This window comes from Oncorhynchus keta, chromosome 22 (assembly GCF_023373465.1).
Source record: "Oncorhynchus keta strain PuntledgeMale-10-30-2019 chromosome 22, Oket_V2, whole genome shotgun sequence".
Taxonomy (NCBI): Eukaryota; Metazoa; Chordata; class Actinopteri; order Salmoniformes; family Salmonidae; genus Oncorhynchus; species Oncorhynchus keta.
In genome coordinates, this window is record NC_068442.1 from 36,020,218 (window position 1) to 36,038,033 (window position 17,816).

At 42.0% G+C, this 17,816-nt stretch overlaps 1 protein-coding gene across 5 annotated transcripts in view; it reads left to right on the plus strand.

The window, feature by feature from the left end:
• The window catches only part of LOC118373934 (phosphatidylinositol 4-phosphate 5-kinase type-1 gamma-like), an 88,714-nt gene that overhangs the window by 45,474 nt on the left and 25,424 nt on the right, over window positions 1–17,816 (plus strand). For all 5 annotated transcript variants that reach the window (XM_052475110.1, XM_052475108.1, XM_052475111.1 and 2 more), the window contains exons 7-10: window positions 8,576–8,875; window positions 9,249–9,448; window positions 9,579–9,662; window positions 10,491–10,539. In XM_052475110.1, coding sequence (XP_052331070.1) covers window positions 8,576–8,875; window positions 9,249–9,448; window positions 9,579–9,662; window positions 10,491–10,539 — 633 coding nt within the window. The remainder of the gene's footprint in view (window positions 1–8,575; window positions 8,876–9,248; window positions 9,449–9,578; window positions 9,663–10,490; window positions 10,540–17,816) is intronic.

The following is a 17,816-nucleotide window of genomic DNA, read 5'->3' on the forward strand; positions in this document are numbered from 1 at the left end:
ATCTCTTACTCTCTCTCTCTCTCACATCTCTTACTCTCTCTCTCCCTCTCACATCTCTTACTCTCTCTCACATCTTTCTTTTTCTCACCCTCTCACATCTCTTACTCTCTCTCACCCTCTCACATCTCTTTATTTTTCTCTCCTCTCACATCTCCTACTGTCTCTCACCCTCTCACATCTCTTTCGTTTTCTCTCCCTCTCACATCTTTCTTTTTCTCTCCCTCTCACATCTCTTTCTTTTTCTCACCCTCTCACATCTCTTACTCTCTCTCACCCTCTCACATCTCTTTCTTTTTTTCTCCCTCTCACATCTCTTTCTTTTTCTCTCCCTCTCACATCTCTTTCTTTTTCTCTCCTCTCACATCTCTTTCTTTTTCTCTCCTCTCACATCTCTTACTCTCTCTCACCCTCTCACATCTCTTACTCTCTCTCACCCTCTCACATCTCTTTCGTTTTCTCTCCCTCTCACATCTCTTTATTTTTCTCACCCTCTCACATCTCTTACTCTCTCTCACCCTCTCACATCTCTTTCGTTTTCTCACCCTCTCACATCTCTTACTCTCTCTCACCCTCTCACATCTCTTACTCTCTCTCACCCTCTCACATCTCTTTCGTTTTCTCTCCCTCTCACATCTCTTTCTTTTTCTCACCCTCTCACATCTCCTACTGTCTCTCACCCTCTCACATCTCTTTCGTTTTCTCTCCCTCTCACATCTCTTTCTTTTTCTCACCCTCTCACATCTCTTACTCTCTCTCACCCTCTCACATCTCTTACTCTCTCTCACCCTCTCACATCTCTTTCTTTTTCTCACCCTCTCACATCTCTTTCTTTTTCTCTCCCTCTCACATCTCTTTCTTTTTCTCTCCTCTCACATCTCTTTCTTTTTCTCACCCTCTCATATCTCTTTCTTTTTCTCTCCCTCTCACATCTCTTTCTTTTTCTCTCCTCTCACATCTCTTACTCTCTCTCACCCTCTCACATCTCTTTCTTTTTCTCTCCTCTCACATCTCTTACTCTCTCACCCTCTCTCATATCTTACTCTCTCTCTCTCCCTCACATCCTACTGTCTCTCACCCTCACATCTCTTTCGTTTTCTCTCCCTCTCACATCTTTATTTTTCTCTCCCTCTCACATCTTTCTTTTTCTCTCCCTCTCACATCTCTTTCTTTTTCTCTCCCTCTCACATCTCTTACTCTCTCTCACATCTCTTACTCTCTCTCTCTCCCTCTCGCATCTTTATTTTTCTCTCCCTCTCACATCTTTCTTTTTCTCTCCCTCTCACATCTCTTTCTTTTTCTCTCCCTCTCACATCTCTTACTCTCTCTCACATCTCTTACTCTCTCTCTCTCCCTCTCACATCTTTCTTTTTCTCTCCCTCTCACATCTCTTTCTTTTTCTCTCCCTCTCACATCTCTTACTCTCTCTCACATCTCTTACTCTCTCTCTCTCCCTCTCGCATCTTTATTTTTCTATCCCTCTCACATCTTTCTTTTTCTCTCCCTCTCACATCTCTTTATTTTTCTCTCCCTCTCACATCTTTCTTTTTCTCTCCCTCTCACATCTCTTTCTTTTTCTCTCCCTCTCACATCTCTTACTCTCTCTCACATCTCTTACTCTCTCTCTCTCCCTCTCGCATCTTTATTTTTCTATCCCTCTCACATCTCTTTATTTTTCTCTCCCTCTCACATCTCTTTCTTTTTCTCTCCCTCTCACATCTCTTTCTTTTTCTCTCCCTCTCACATCTTTCTTTTTCTCTCCCTCTCACATCTCTTTCTTTTTCTCTCCCTCTCACATCTCTTACTCTCTCTCACATCTCTTACTCTCTCTCTCCCTCTCACATCTTTCTTTTTCTCTCCCTCTCACATCTTTCTTTTTCTCTCCCTCTCACATCTCTTTCTTTTTCTCTCCCTCTCACATCTCTTACTCTCTCTCTCTCCCTCTCGCATCTTTATTTTTCTCACCCTCTCACATCTCTTTATTTTTCTCTCCCTCTCACATCTCTTTATTTTTCTCTCCCTCTCACATCTTTCTTTTTCTCTCCCTCTCACATCTTTCTTTTTCTCTCCCTCTCACATCTCTTTCTTTTTCTCTCCCTCTCACATCTCTTACTCTCTCTCACATCTCTTACTCTCTCTCTCTCCCTCTCGCATCTTTATTTTTCTCACCCTCTCACATCTCTTTATTTTTCTCACCCTCTCACCTCTCTTTATTTTTCTCTCCCTCTCACATCTCTTACTCTCTCTCACCCTCTCAAATCTCTTTCTTTTTCTCTCCCTCTCACATCTCTTTCTTTTTCTCTCCCTCTCACATCTCTTACTCTCTCTCACCCTCTCACATCTCTTTCTTTTTCTCTCCCTCTCACATCTCTTACTCTCTCTCACCCTCTCACATCTCTTTCTTTTTCTCTCCCTCTCACATCTCTTACTCTCTCTCACCCTCTCAAATCTCTTTCTTTTTCTCTCCCTCTCACATCTCTTTATTTTTCTCTCCCTCTCACATCTCTTACTCTCTCTCACCCTCTCACATCTCTTTATTTTTCTCTCCCTCTCACATCTCTTTCTTTTTCTCTCCCTCTCAAATCTCTTTCTTTTTCTCTCCCTCTCACATCTCTTACTCTCTCTCACCCTCTCACATCTCTTACTCTCTCTCACCCTCTCACATCTCTTTCTTTTTCTCTCCCTCTCAAATCTCTTTCCTTTTCTCTCCCTCTCACATCTCTTTCTTTTTCTCTCCCTCTCACATCTCTTTCCTTTTCTCTCCCTCTCACATCTCTTTCTTTTTCTCTCCCTCTCACATCTCTTACTCTCTCTCACCCTCTCACATCTCTTTCTTTTTCTCTCCCTCTCAAATCTCTTTCCTTTTCTCTCACCCTCACATCTCTTTATTTTTCTCACCCTCTCAAATCTCTTTCCTTTTCTCTCCCTCTCACATCTCTTTCTTTTTCTCTCCCTCTCACATCTCTTACTCTCTCTCACCCTCTCACATCTCTTACTCTCTCTCACCCTCTCACATCTCTTTCTTTTTCTCTCCCTCTCTATTAGAGGTTGACCGATTATGATTTTTAAACGCCGATACCGATTATTGGAGGACTAAACGTGGTCCTTCTGTGGCTCAGTTGGTAGAGCATGGCGCTTGTAACGCCAGGGTAGTGGGTTCGATTCCCGGGACCACCCATACGTAGAATGTATGCACACAATGTATGCACAATGTATGCACACATGACTGTAAGTCGCTTTGGATAAAAGCGTCAGCTAAATGGCATATATTATTATTATTATTATTATTATAAACGAAGCCGATACCGATTAATCGGACGATTTTTAGATATATATTTGTAATAATGACAATTACAGCAATACTGAATGAACACTTATTTTAACTTAATATAATACATCAATAAATCAATTTAGTCTCAAATAAATAATGAAACATATTAAATTTGGTTTAAATAATGCAAAAACAAAGTGTTGGAGAAGAAAGCAAAAGCTCAATATGTGCCATGTAAAAAAGCTAACGTTTAAGTTCCTTGATCAGAACATATGAAAGCTGGTGGTTTCTATTAACATGAGTCTTCAAAATTCCCAGGTAAGAAGTTTTAGGTTGTAGTTACTATAGGACTATTTCTCTCTATACCATTTGTATTTCATATACCTTTGACCTTTGGATGTTCTAATAGGTACTTTAGAATTGCCAGCCTAATCTCAGGAGTTGATAGGCTTGAAGTCGTAAACAGCGCAATGCTTGAAGCACAGCGAAGAGCTGCTGGCAAATGCAGGAAAGTGCTGTTTGAATGAATGCTTACGAGCCTGCTGTGGTCTACCACCGCTCAGTCAGACTGCTCTATCAAATCAGAGACTTAATTATAATATAATAACACACAGAAATACGGGCCTTAGGTCATTAATATGGTCAAATCCGGAAACTATAATTTCAAAAACAACGTTTATTATTTCAGTGGAATACAGAACCGTTCCATATTTTATCTAACGGGTGGCATCCCTAAGTCTAAATATTCCTGTTACATTGCACAACCTTCAATGTTATGTCATAATTACGTAAAATTCTGGCAAATTAATTACGGTCTTTGTTAGGAAGAAATAGTCTTCACAGTTCGAAACGAGCCAGGCGGCCCAAACTGCTGCATATACCCTGACTCTGGTGCACAGAGCGCAAGAGAAGTGACACAATTTCCCTAGTTAGAATAAATTCATGTTAGCAGGCAACATTAACTAAATATGCAGGTTTAAAAATATAATATACAAATACTTGTGTATTGATTTTAAGAAAGGCATTGATGTTTATGGTTCGGTACACATTGGTGCAACGACAGTGCTTTTTTCGCGAATGTGCTTGTTAAATCACCCGTTTGGCGAAGTAGGCTGTGATTCAATGATAAATTAACAGGCACCACGTCGATTATTTGCAATGCAGGACAAGCTAGATAAACTAGTAATATCATCATCCATGTGTAGTTAACTAGTCATTATGTTAAGATTGATCGTTTTTTATAAGATAAGTTTAATGCTAGCTAGCACCTTACCTTGGCTCCTTGCTGCACTCGCATAACAGGTAGTCAGCCTTGTGGAGTGCAATGTAATCAGCCATAATCAGTATCCAAAAATGCTGATTACTGATTATTATGAAAACTTGAAATCGGCCCTAATTAAATCGGCCATTCCTATTAATCGGTCGACCTCTACTCTCTATCCCCCTCTTTCATCTCCTGCTTTCTCTCTCATGTGTCTCTCTCTTGTTGACTTGTCAGCGCTGTTCCCTCCACTCAGGGACAGAGGGGGCATGTGTTGCTGGATGATGGGAATTCACTCCCTCTGTTTCTTTCTGTCTCTCGCTCTCTTGGTGTCATGAAGAATGTGTTCTTAACTGACTTGCCTGGTTAAATCAAGGTAAAAAATAACATTTTAAAAAATGCCCCCAGTCTGTCTCTCTTGTGAAGATCACTGGCTGTGGCCTAAAAGCCTGAATGAAGGCCTTATTGCTTGCTGTTGGAGCCCTGTGACCCCTCCGGCCCCCTCCTTCCTCTGTCTCTCTGTCTGTCTCTTCCCGTCTCTCTCCCTCCTCTCTCTCTCTCTCTCTCTCTCTCTGTGTCTGCCAGGAGTTGCACTCTTTGGAGTGGATAAGAAGCTGGCTCCTGGTAATTACTTTAATGGGATTCTGTCATTACTTTTAATGTTTAAGGAACGTGTGTTGCTTGGCTAACCTCACTTATTTGGGTTGACTACTTAAATATTTAAAGCAGAGTGATGATAAGGAGATAGTTTTACGAAATTGTGAATTAGGTTAGTTTAAACGTCTCGTACTTTGCGTTACTGCTTTTGGTATTGTTTGGCTACTCTTGTGTTGTGATTATTTTGCAGGGGTGAGGTTGGTTTGGTCTTGAGGAATCATGTGGTACTGTGACGGGGCTGGCCTTACTCAATCCCCTAAATGGATACTTTGGGATTTTGGCAATGAGGATACCATTTTTATGTTTCTCCGTGCAGTATGAAGTTGCTAACTAGCGTCAGCGCAATGACTGAAAGTATCTGCTAGGTAGCATGCTAGTAGATACCCATAGACTTCCAGTCATTACATCCTTGAAACTAGACACAGAGACATAACTCCCAAGTGGCGCAGAGGTCAAAGGCACTGCATCTCAGTGCTAGAGGCGTCACTACAAATCCTGGTTTAATCCCTGGCTGTATCACAACCGGCTGTGATTGGGAGTCCCATAGGGCGGCGCACAATTGGCCCAGCGTTGTTAGGGTTCGGCCGGGGTAGACCGTCATTGTAAAATAAGATTTTGTTCTTAATTTGGGATAGGGGGCAGCATTTTCACTTTTGGATGAATAGCGTGCCCAGAGTGAACTGCCTCCTACTCAGTCCCAGATGCTAATATATGAATCGTATTAGTAGTATTGGATAGAAAACACTCTGAAGTCTCTAAAACTGTTTGAATGATGTCTGTGAGTATAACAGAACTCATATGGCAGGCAAAAACCTGAGATGAAAATCCAAACAGGAAGTGGGAAATCTGAGGTTTGTAGTTTTTGAACTTGCCCCTATCAAATACACAGTGAGATATGGGTTATTTTGCACTTCCTCGGGCTTCCACAGGCAGCTCATGTGAAGGGGGGCCTGATGGGAGCTGTTTGACTAAGGGGTCTGCCTACAGCCTCGTTCTCAGTCACGCGCTTTCACTTGAGAGGTAGCTCTCGTTCCATTGCTTTTCTACAGACAATGGAATTATTTGGTTGGAACATTATTGAACTTTTATGATAAAAACATCCTAAAGATTGATTCTATACTTAGTTTGACAAGTTTCTTCGACCTGTAATATAACTTTTTGTACGTTTCGTCCGAATGGACCAGATCGCGCTTTTGGATTTGTTTACCAAACGCCCTAACAAAAGAAGCTATTGGACATAAATGGACATAAATTATGGACATTATCGAACAAAACAAGTATTTTTTTGTGGAACTGCGATTCCTGGGAGTCCGTTCTGGTAAAGATCATCAAAGGTAAGTGAATATTTATAATGCTATTTATGAATAATGTTGACTACCCAACATGGCGGATATTTATCTGGCTGGTTTGGGCTCTGAGCGCCGTTCTCAGATTATGCTTTTTCTGACAGTTTTTTTTAAATCTGACACAGCGGTTGCATTAAGGAGGAGTGTATCTAAAGTTCCATGTATAATAGTTTCATCAACATTTATTATGAGTGTTTCTGTGAATTCATGTGGCTCTCTGCAATATCACTGCATGTTTTGGAACTACTGAACGTAGCACGCCAATGTAAAATAAGATTTTTGGATATAAATATTAACTTTTACCGAACAAAACATACATATATTGTGTAACATGAAGGTCTATGAGTGTCATCTGATGAAGATCATCAAATGTTAGTGATTCATTTTCTCTCTATTTGTGCTTTTTGTGACTCCTCTCTTTGGCTGGAAAAATGAGTTAGTGGTGACCTAACTTAATCGTTTGTGGAGCTTTCGCTGTAAAGCATTTTTAAAATCAGACAATGCGGCTGGATTAATGAGAATTTTATCTTTAAAATGGTGCCTAATACTTGTATGTTTGAGAAATTTGATTTATGAGATTTCTGTTGATTTGTATTTGGAACCCTGCAATTTCATTGGCTGTTGGCGAGGGGTTCCGCTAGCGGAAGGGGATAAATAAAGGTTAAATAACATTTGTGTCCATGAGTTAATCGGACTCTTGTCACGCCCTGGTCATTGTATTTTGTGTTTTTGGTATATGTTTGGGTAGGCCAGGGTGTGACATGGGTTTATATGTTGTGTTTCATATTGGGGTTTGTATTATTTGGGATCGCGGCTGATTAGGGGTGTGGTATAGATTTGGCTGCCTGAGGCGATTCCCAATCAGAGTCAGGTGATTCTCGTTGTCTCGGATTGGGAACCGTATTTAGGTAGCCTGAGTTCGCGTTGTATTTTGTGGGTGTTTGTTCCTGTCTCTGTGTTGTAGTCACCAGATAGGCTGTAATTAGTTTCACGTTTCGTTTGTTGTTTTCTTATATTCAGTTATTTCATGTACCGCAATATATTTAATTAAAGTCATGAGTAACCTACACGCTGCATTTCGGTCTGCCTCTCTTCATTCAACAGACGAACGTCGTTACAACTCTAGGGAAGTAGATAAAAGGCCTCATTGCCAAAATCCTGAAATATCCATTTAAAAGGGCTTAAAAACAAAGACTGAGATAAAAACTGTTCAAAATGATTGTATTTATTGCCTTTCCAGATCAAGTTAAAACCATTAAAAAAAACTGTGGCTCACATCCGTAACACGCGCTCCAGCAGGTGTATCTCACTGATCATCCCTAAAGCCAACACCTCATTTGGCCGCCTTTCGTTCCAGTACTCTGCTGCCTGTGACTGGAACGAACTGCAAAAATCGCTGAAGTTGGAGACTTTTATCTCCCTCACCAACTTCAAACATCAGCTATCCGAGCAGCTAACCGATCGCTGCAGCTGTACATAGTCTATTGGTAAATAGCCCACCCATTTTCACCTACCTCATTCCCATACTGTTTTTATACTGTTTTTATTTATTTACTTTTCTGCTCTTTTGCACACCAATATCTCTACCTTTACCTGACCATCTGATCATTTATCACTCCAGTGTTAATCTGCAAAATTGTATTATTCGCCTACCTCCTCATGCCTTTTGCACACATTGTAAATAGACTGCCCTTTTTTTCTACTGTGTTATTGACTTGTTAATTGTTTATTCCATGTGTAACTCTGTGTTGTCTGTTCACATTGCTATGCTTTATCTTGGCCAGGTCGCAGTTGCAAATGAGAACTTGTTCTCAACTAGCCTACCTGGTTAAATAAAGGTGAAATAAAAATAAATAAATAAAATAAAAATAGCTCACAAACATTGCAGGCACATCTATTTTAAAGAGCAGGTTACCTAATTACCAGGGTTAAAATGAAAGGTACCAAATCATGGACTGTTTTCTTCAAAACTATCCTGTGCTCTTGGTAATGTTGGTCTTTTTCTTACTGCATCTTTCTCTCTCTTTTCCTCCCTCTCTCCAGAACCTCAACCAGAACCCTCGTACCCTGCTCCCCAAGTTCTTCGGCCTGTACTGCATCCAGTCTGGCGGTAAGAACATCCGCATGGTGGTCATGAACAACGTTCTACCGCGCGCCGTCCGCATGCACCTCAAGTTCGACCTGAAGGGCTCCACGTACAAACGCTGTGCCTCCAAGAAGGAGAGACAGAAGGCCAAGCCCACCTTCAAAGACCTGGACTTCATGCAGGACCTGCAGGATGGCCTGATGCTGGACCAGGATATGTACAGCGCTCTGGTCAAGACACTGCAGAGAGACTGTCTGGTGAGGAAAACAAGCCAGGTTTAGGACCCATTGCTATCAGGGTTTAAATTACACATTGACATACTTTTTAACTTAGCATCTACAGTTGAGGGCACTAAAAAGTTACTTGCTGCAGCAAGGTATATTATTAATATGGTCAATTCCTTTGACGTCGAGCAGCAAGTTATTAATGAAATACATTTCTGAAATATGCCCCTGACTGTGCAGTTACATCCCCTGTGAAGCAAATCTTTTATACTACGCTGCAGTACAGGTTCACTTTTTAATACCCCCATTTGTAATAGAAAAGATCATTGAGAAGGATCCCAAGGACCAATCATAGGGCTCATAGGCCTGGCACAGTCCTATAACTGAAACCTGTGTCTATTTCCAGGTGCTGGAGAGCTTTAAGATCATGGACTACAGCTTGCTGCTGGGGGTCCATAACATCGACCAGGCAGAGCGGGAGCAGCAGATGGAGGGAGGAGAGAAGGATGAGAAGAGGCCCGTGGCCCAGAAGGCCCTCTACTCCACCGCCATGGAGTCTATCCAGGGAGGGGCCGCCTGCGGAGAGTCTATCGACACCGACGACACGTGAGTGACTGACCTGTGACCGGCTGGGGTGTTTGAGTGTTGCTAGCTGTCTCCTTGTAGCTCTCTCTACCCTCTCTGTTTTGTCAGTGCCACTCTTTGTGTCTGACTATCTCTTCATGTTTGTCTGTAGGATGGGCGGCATCCCAGCAGTCAACGGGAAAGGAGAGCGTCTACTCCTCTACATCGGAATCATCGACATCCTGCAATCCTACAGGTATTCACAAATATCATACAGAATCGTGTTCATTAGGTCACATTGTAGCAAAATGTTTTGGAACGGAAACTAAAACAAACGTTCCTTATTTGACAAATTCGGGTAGTCCCTATCTGTAGCAGTATATTTTTATATCTTTGGTGCATAATAAATGTGACCCACGTAATTATATTATAACTCATTCAGTCACTATCTCTCTTGTAGAATCAGCCTGCCAGCATCATAAGATGATCAAATATTCAGCCTCCATCAGCGTATAAAGCAACAGCCTGTAGCGTGGCTTGTTGACGCTGTTTATATTTGTCTCTGTGACCTTAACCCCCTAAGGTCAATGTCTGCGCCCCCCTGAAATTCGAATTAGCATAATACAAACATCGAAAAATCAAAAACATTTATGGAAGTATATATGGAGACTATTTAGTGACAAAAATAAGGGGTTCAATACATGTCTCAGATACAGGACAGACACTTCAGAACACCTTTCCTTTCAATGTTTTTTGGGGGAGACTGTCTGTTGTTCCATGTAGTGAATGTGTTATTCAGCCCATTCAGCCCATTTCTACGGGCTAATAGCAGTAAGGCCAAGTAAACATGTTCATCAAATCATTTTTGTATATATATTTGATACTTGATATTTGATACTTCAAAGGGTCTAAACATTCAAAATCAAATAGCAAAATGATCCTTGGTATGACCTTCTTAAAACAATTCCATATAGCTTAGTAGTACCCCCACCCCTACTCCGACTTAGACAGGGCTTAGACTCTAACGGGTTAATCGATTTTTAATACCAAACTTTTGAAGTGTTGTTTCTCTTTCCGGCTCCAGGTTAATAAAGAAACTGGAGCACACGTGGAAGGCTTTGGTTCACGATGGGGTGAGTTTAACCTTCATAATGAGCCTTCTTTATTTGTATTTCCTAATACAGTCAGTCTGGGCTATGTAATCATATCTGAGCTCTTTATGAACACAGTCATTAACAATATACAGTGCCTTCGGAACGTATTCACACCCCTTGACCTTTTTCACGTTTTGTTACGTTGCAGCCTTATTCTAAAATGTATTAAATCGTTTTTTCCCCCTCATCAATCTACACACAATAATTCATAATGACAAAGGATAAACAGGTTTTTAGAAATGTTTGTGAATTTATTAAAAATTAAAAACTGATATTACATTCATAAGTATATGGTGTGGCAGGGTAGCCTAGTGGTTAGAATGTTGGACTAATAACCGAAAGGTTGCAAGTTCAAATCCCCGAGCTGACAAGGTACAAATCTGTCGTTCTGCCCCTGAACAGGCAGTTAACCTACTGTTCCTAGGCCGTCATTGAAAATAATAATTTGTTCTTAACTGACTTGCCTAGTTAAATAAAGATAAAATAAACTTTAAAAAATAAAAGTATTCAGACAATTTACTCAGTACTTTGTTGAAGCACTTTTTGCAGCGATTAAGGCATTGAGTCTTCTTGGGTATGACGCTACAAGCTTGGCACACCTTTTTTGGGGTAGTTTCTCCCATTCTTCTCTGCAGATTCTCTCAAGCTCTGTCAGGTTGGATGGGGAGCGTTGCTGGATGGGGAGCATCGGAGACTTGTCCCGAGTCCACTCCTGTGTTGTCTTGGCTGTGTGCTTAGGGTTATTGTCCTGCTTGAAGGTGAACCTTCACCCCCAGTCTGAGTGCTCTGGAGCAGGTTTTCATCAAGGATCTCTCTGTACTTTGCGCCGTTCATCTTTGCCTTGATCCTGACTAGTCTTCCAGTCCATGCAGCTGAAAAACATACCCACAGCATGATGCTGCCACCACCATGCTTCACCATAGTGATGGTGCCAGGTTTCCTCCAGACGTATCGCTTGGCATTCATGCCGAAGAGTTCAATCTTGGTTTCATATTTGGCAAACTCAAAGCGGGCCTTTTACTGAGGAGTGGCTTCTGTCTGATTGGTGGAGTGCTGCAGAGATGGCTGTCCTTCTGGAAGGTTCTCCCATCTCCACAGAGGAACTCTAGAACTCTGTCAGAGTGACCATCGAGTTCCTTGTCACCTGCCCGACCAAGGCCCTTCTCCACCAATTGCTCAGTTTGGCCGTACGACCAGCTCTAGGAAGAGTCTTGGTGGTTCCAAACGTCTTTCATTTAAGAATGATGGCGGCCACTGTGTTATTGGGGACCTTCAATGCTGAAGAAATGTTTTGTTTCCCTTCCCCAGATCTGCGCCTCAACACAATTCTGTCTGAGTTCTACGGACAATTTCTTCGACCTCATGGCTTGGTTTTTGCTCTGACATGCTCTGTCAACTGTGGGACCTTATATAGACAGCTGTGTGCCTTTCGAAGTCATGTCCAATCAATTGAATTTACCACAGGTGGACTCAATCAAGTTGTAGAAACATCTCAAGGATGATCAATGGAAACAGGATGCACCTGGGCTCCTAGTCCTGTTTGACAGACAGCTTTACTCCAGCTCCTCACAGAAATACAGGTGTGCAGACTATTGGAGATTTGACCTGTTGTACGGTTTTAATGATTGAACAGCAAGCCACCGTCTGTTTCATCCCCCTCTCTCTGTCTGGGTTCTGAGTACTCTATACTCTGACCTTGAGGTTACTGCCATTCTTTCCCCTCATGCATTTATTGATGAAGTCACAGCTATACAGAAAGGTTGCTACTGAGCAGAAGCAGGGTTGTGTGTGTGTGTGTGTGTGTGTGTGTGTGTGTGTGTGTGTGTGTGTGTGTGTGTGTGTGTGTGTGTGTGTGTGTGTGTGTGTGTGTGTGTGTGTGTGTGTGTGTGTGTGTGTGTGTGTGCGTGACCTCCTTAGTGAATCTGTCCAGTACACGTGTACTCAGGGACACAATAAGAGCCTCTTCTCATCATCCCCCTCTCCATCACTAACATATCCTCTGACCTCAAGCACCTCAGCCTCCCCATTTCTCTCAGACATCAGCTTCATGCTGCTCATAATAAACAGTGTTTTCAGAAAGTATTCATACCCCTTGACTTATTCCCCCCAAAATGTGTTTTTCTCAACCATCTACACACAATACCCCGTAATGACAAAGTGAAACATGTTTTTAGAAATATTTGTAAATGTATTGACAATCAAATATAGAAATATCGAATTTACAGACAGTTGAAGTCGGAGGTTTACATACACCTTATCCAAATACATTTAAACTCAGTTTTTCACAATTCCTGGCATTTAATTCAAGAAAAACTATCTGACTTAGGTCAGAAAGGATAACTTCTTTATATTAAGAATGTGAAATGTCATAATAATAGTAGAGAGAATGATTTATTTCAGCTTTTATTTCTTTCATCACATTCCCAGTGGGTCAGAAGTGTACATACATTCAATTAGTATTTGGTAGCATTGCCTTTAAATTGTTTAACTTGGGTCAAACTTTTCGGGTAGACTTCCACAAGCTTCCCACAATAAGTTGGGTGAATTTTGGCCCATTCCTCCTGACAGAGGAGGTTTGTAGGCCTCCTTGCTCGCACACACTTTTTCAGTTCTGCCCACAAATTTTCTATGGGATTGAGGTCAGGGCTTTGTGATGGCCACTCCAATACCTTGACTTTGTTGTCCTTAAACCATTTTGCCACAACTTTGTAAGTATGTTTGGGGTCATTGTCCATTTGGAAGACCTATTTGCGACCAAGCCTTGAGATGTCTTGAGATGTTGTTTCAATATATCCACATATTTTCCATCCTCATGATGCCATCTATTTTGTGAAGTGCACCAGTCCATCCTGCAGCAAAGAACCCCCACAACATGATGCTGCCACCCCCGTGCTTCACGGTTGGGATGGTGTTCTTCGGCTTGCAAGCCTCCCCCTTTTTCCTCCAAACATAACGATGGTCATTATGGCCAAACTGTTCTATTTTTGTTTCATCAGACCAAAGGACATTTCTAAATTCCTAAAGGACATCTCTCCTACGATCTTTGTCCCAATGTGCATTTGCAATCCGTAGTCTGGCTTTTTTTATGGCGGTTTTGGAGCAGTGGCTTCTTCCTTGCTGAGTGGCCTATCAGGTTATGTCGATATAGGACTCGTTTTACTGTGGATATAGATACTTTTGTACCTGTTTCCTCCAGCATCTTCACAAGGTCCTTTGCTGATGTTCTGGGATTAATTTGCACTATTTGCACCAAAGCTCGTTCATCTCTAGGAGACCGAACGCATCTCCTTCCTGAGTGCTATGACCGCAGCGTGGTCCCATGGTGTTTATACTTGCGTACTATTACTTGTACAGATGAACGTGGGACCTTCAGGCGTTTGGAAATTGCTCCCAAGGATGAACCAGACTCGTGGGGGTCTATAATTTTTTTTCTGAGGTCTTGGCTGATTTATTTTGGTTTTCCGATGATGTCAAATAAAGAGGCACTGAGTTTTAAGGTAGGCCTTGAAATACATCCACAGGTACACCTCCAATTGACTCAAATGATGTCAATTAGCCTATCAGAAGCTTCTAAAGCCACGATATCATTTTCTGTAATTATCCAAGCTGTTTAAAGGCACAGTCTACTTAGTGTATGTAAACTTCTGACCCACTGGAATAGTGTTAATAATCTGTCTGTAAACAATTGTTGGAAAAATTACTTGTGTCATGCACAAAGTAGATGTCCTAACCGACTTGCCAAAACTATAGTTTGTTAACAAACCACTCCAACCTAAGTGTATGTAAACTTCTGACTTCAACTCTAAGTATTCACACCCCTGAGTCAATACTTTGTAGAAGCACCTTTAGAAGCAATTGCAGCTGTGAGTCTTTCTGAGTAAGTCTCTAAGAGCTTTCCACACCTGGATTGTGCAACATTTTCCCATTTGTTATTTTCTAAATTCTTCAAGGTCTGTCAATTTGGTTGTTGGTCATTGTTAGGCAACCATTTTCAGGTCTTGCCATAGATTTTCAAGTAGATTTAAGTCAAAACTGTAACTCTGAAACTCCGTAACATTCACTGTCTTCTTGGTAAGCAGCTCCAGTGTAGATTTGGTCTTGTGTTTTAGGTTGTTGTACTGCTGAAAGGTGAATTAATCTACCATTGTCTTTTGGAAAGCAGACTGAATCAGGTTTTCCTCTAGAATTTTGCCTGTCCTCCAATCCATTTGGTTTTTTATCCTGAAAAACTCCCCAATCCTTAACGATTGCAAGCATACCCATAACATGATCAGCCACCACTACGCTTGAAAATATAGAGTGTGGTACACAGTAATGTGTTTTATTGGATTTGCCCCAAACATAACACGTTGTATTCAGGACAAAAAGGTAATTGCTTTGCCACATTTTTTGCAGTATTACCTTAGTGCCTTGTTGCAAACATGATTTAGAATGTTTGTCTTCTTTACAGGCTTCCTTCTTTTCACTCAATACCAGTTAGGTTAGTATTGTGGAGTAAATACAATGTTGGTCCAACCTCGGTTTTCTCCTATCACAGCCATTAATTAATAACTTCACCATGCTCAAAGGGATATTCAATGTTTGTTTTTTCTGTTTTTTTTTACCCATCTACCATTGGTGCCCTTTATGAGGCATTGGAAAACCTCCATTGGTCTTTGTGGTTGAATCTGTGTTTGAAATTCACTGCTCGACTGAGGGACCTTACAGATAAGTGTATGTGTGGGGTACAGAGATGAACACTATTATTCCATGCAACTTATTATGTGACTTATTAAGCAATGTTTTACTCCTGAACTTATGTAGGCCTGCCATAACAAAGGGGGTTGAATACTTATTGACTCAAGACTTTTGAGCTTTTCATGTTTTATTAATTTGTAAACATTTTGAAAAACATAATTCCACTTTGACATTATGGGGTATTGTGTGTAGTAGGCCAGTGTCAAAAAATCAATGTGTATTCAATTTTATATTCAGTCTGTAACACAACAAAATGTGGAAAAGTCAAGGGGTGTGAATACTTTCTGACGGCACTGTAGAACTGTTCTTTCTCACTCGCTCTCTCTCTATCCCCCCTGACATGGTTTAACAAGACTGTGACGTGTTGGGAAACCAGCATAATGACTGAGTGATGGGGTTATACCACATCTATCTCTCTCCCCCCTGACATGGTTTAACAAGACTGTGACGTGTTGGGAGACCAGCATAATGACTGAGTGATGGGGTTATACCACATCTATCTCTCTCTCCCCTGACATGGTTTAACAAGACTGTGACGTGTTGGGAGACCAGCATAATGACTGAGTGATGGGGTTATACCACATCTCTCTCTATCCCCCCTGACATGGTTTAACAAGACTGTGACGTGTTGGGAAACCAGCATAATGACTGAGTGATGGGGTTATACCACATCTCTCTCTCTCCCCCCTGACATGGTTTAACAAGACTGTGACGTGTTGGGAGACCAGCATAATGACTGAGTGATGGGGTTATACCACATCTCTCTCTATCCCCCCTGACATGGTTTAACAAGACTGTGACGTGTTGGGAGACCAGCATAATGACTGAGTGATGGGGTTATACCACATCTCTCTCTCTCTCCCCTGACATGGTTTAACAAGACAGTGACGTGTTGGGAAACCAGCATAATGACTGAGTGATGGGGTTATACCACATCTCTCTCTCTCCCCCCTGACATGGTTTAACAAGACTGTGACGTGTTGGGAGACCAGCATAATGACTGAGTGATGGGGTTATACCACATCTATCTCTCTCTCCCCTGACATGGTTTAACAAGACTGTGACGTGTTGGGAGACCAGCATAATGACTGAGTGATGGGGTTATACCACATCTCTCTCTATCCCCCCTGACATGGTTTAACAAGACTGTGACGTGTTGGGAAACCAGCATAATGACTGAGTGATGGGGTTATACCACATCTCTCTCTCTCCCCCCTGACATGGTTTAACAAGACTGTGACGTGTTGGGAGACCAGCATAATGACTGAGTGATGGGGTTATACCACATCTCTCTCTCTCCCCCTGACATGGTTTAACAAGACTGTGACGTGTTGGGAAACCAGCATAATGACTGAGTGATGGGGTTATACCACATCTCTCTCTCTCCCCCTGACATGGTTTAACAAGACTGTGACGTGTTGGGAGACCAGCATAATGACTGAGTGATGGGGTTATACCACATCTCTCTCTCTCCCCCTGACATGGTTTAACAAGACTGTGACGTGTTGGGAGACCAGCATAATGACTGAGTGATGGGGTTATACCACATCTCTCTCTCTCCCCCCTGACATGGTTTAACAAGACTGTGACGTGTTGGGAGACCAGCATAATGACTGAGTGATGGGGTTATACCACATCTCTCTCTCTCCCCCTGACATGGTTTAACAAGACTGTGACGTGTTGGGAGACCAGCATAATGACTGAGTGATGGGGTTATACCACATCTCTCTCTCTCCCCTGACATGGTTTAACTAGACTGTGACGTGTTGGGAGACCAGCATAATGACTGAGTGATGGGGTTATACCACATCTCTCTCTCTCTCCCTGACATGGTTTAACAAGACTGTGACGTGTTGGGAGACCAGCATAATGACTGAGTGATGGGGTTATACCACATCTCTCTCTCTCTCCCTGACATGGTTTAACAAGACTGTGACGTGTTGGGAGACCAGCATAATGACTGAGTGATGGGGTTATACCACATCTCTCTCTCTCTCCCCCTGACATGGTTTAACAAGACTGTGACGTGTTGGGAGACCAGCATAATGACTGAGTGATGGGGTTATACCACATCTCTCTCTCTCCCCTGACATGGTTTAACAAGACTGTGACGTGTTGGGAGACCAGCATAATGACTGAGTGATGGGGTTATACCACATCTCTCTCTCTCTCCCCTGACATGGTTTAACAAGACTGTGACGTGTTGGGAAACCAGCATAATGACTGAGTGATGGGGTTATACCACATCTCTCTCTCTCCCCCCTGACATGGTTTAACAAGACTGTGACGTGTTGGGAGACCAGCATAATGACTGAGTGATGGGGTTATACCACATCTCTCTCTCTCTCCCCTGACATGGTTTAACAAGACTGTGACGTGTTGGGAAACCAGCATAATGACTGAGTGATGGGGTTATACCACATCTCTCTCTCTCTCCCCTGACATGGTTTAACAAGACTGTGACGTGTTGGGAAACCAGCATAATGACTGAGTGATGGGGTTATACCACATCTCTCTCT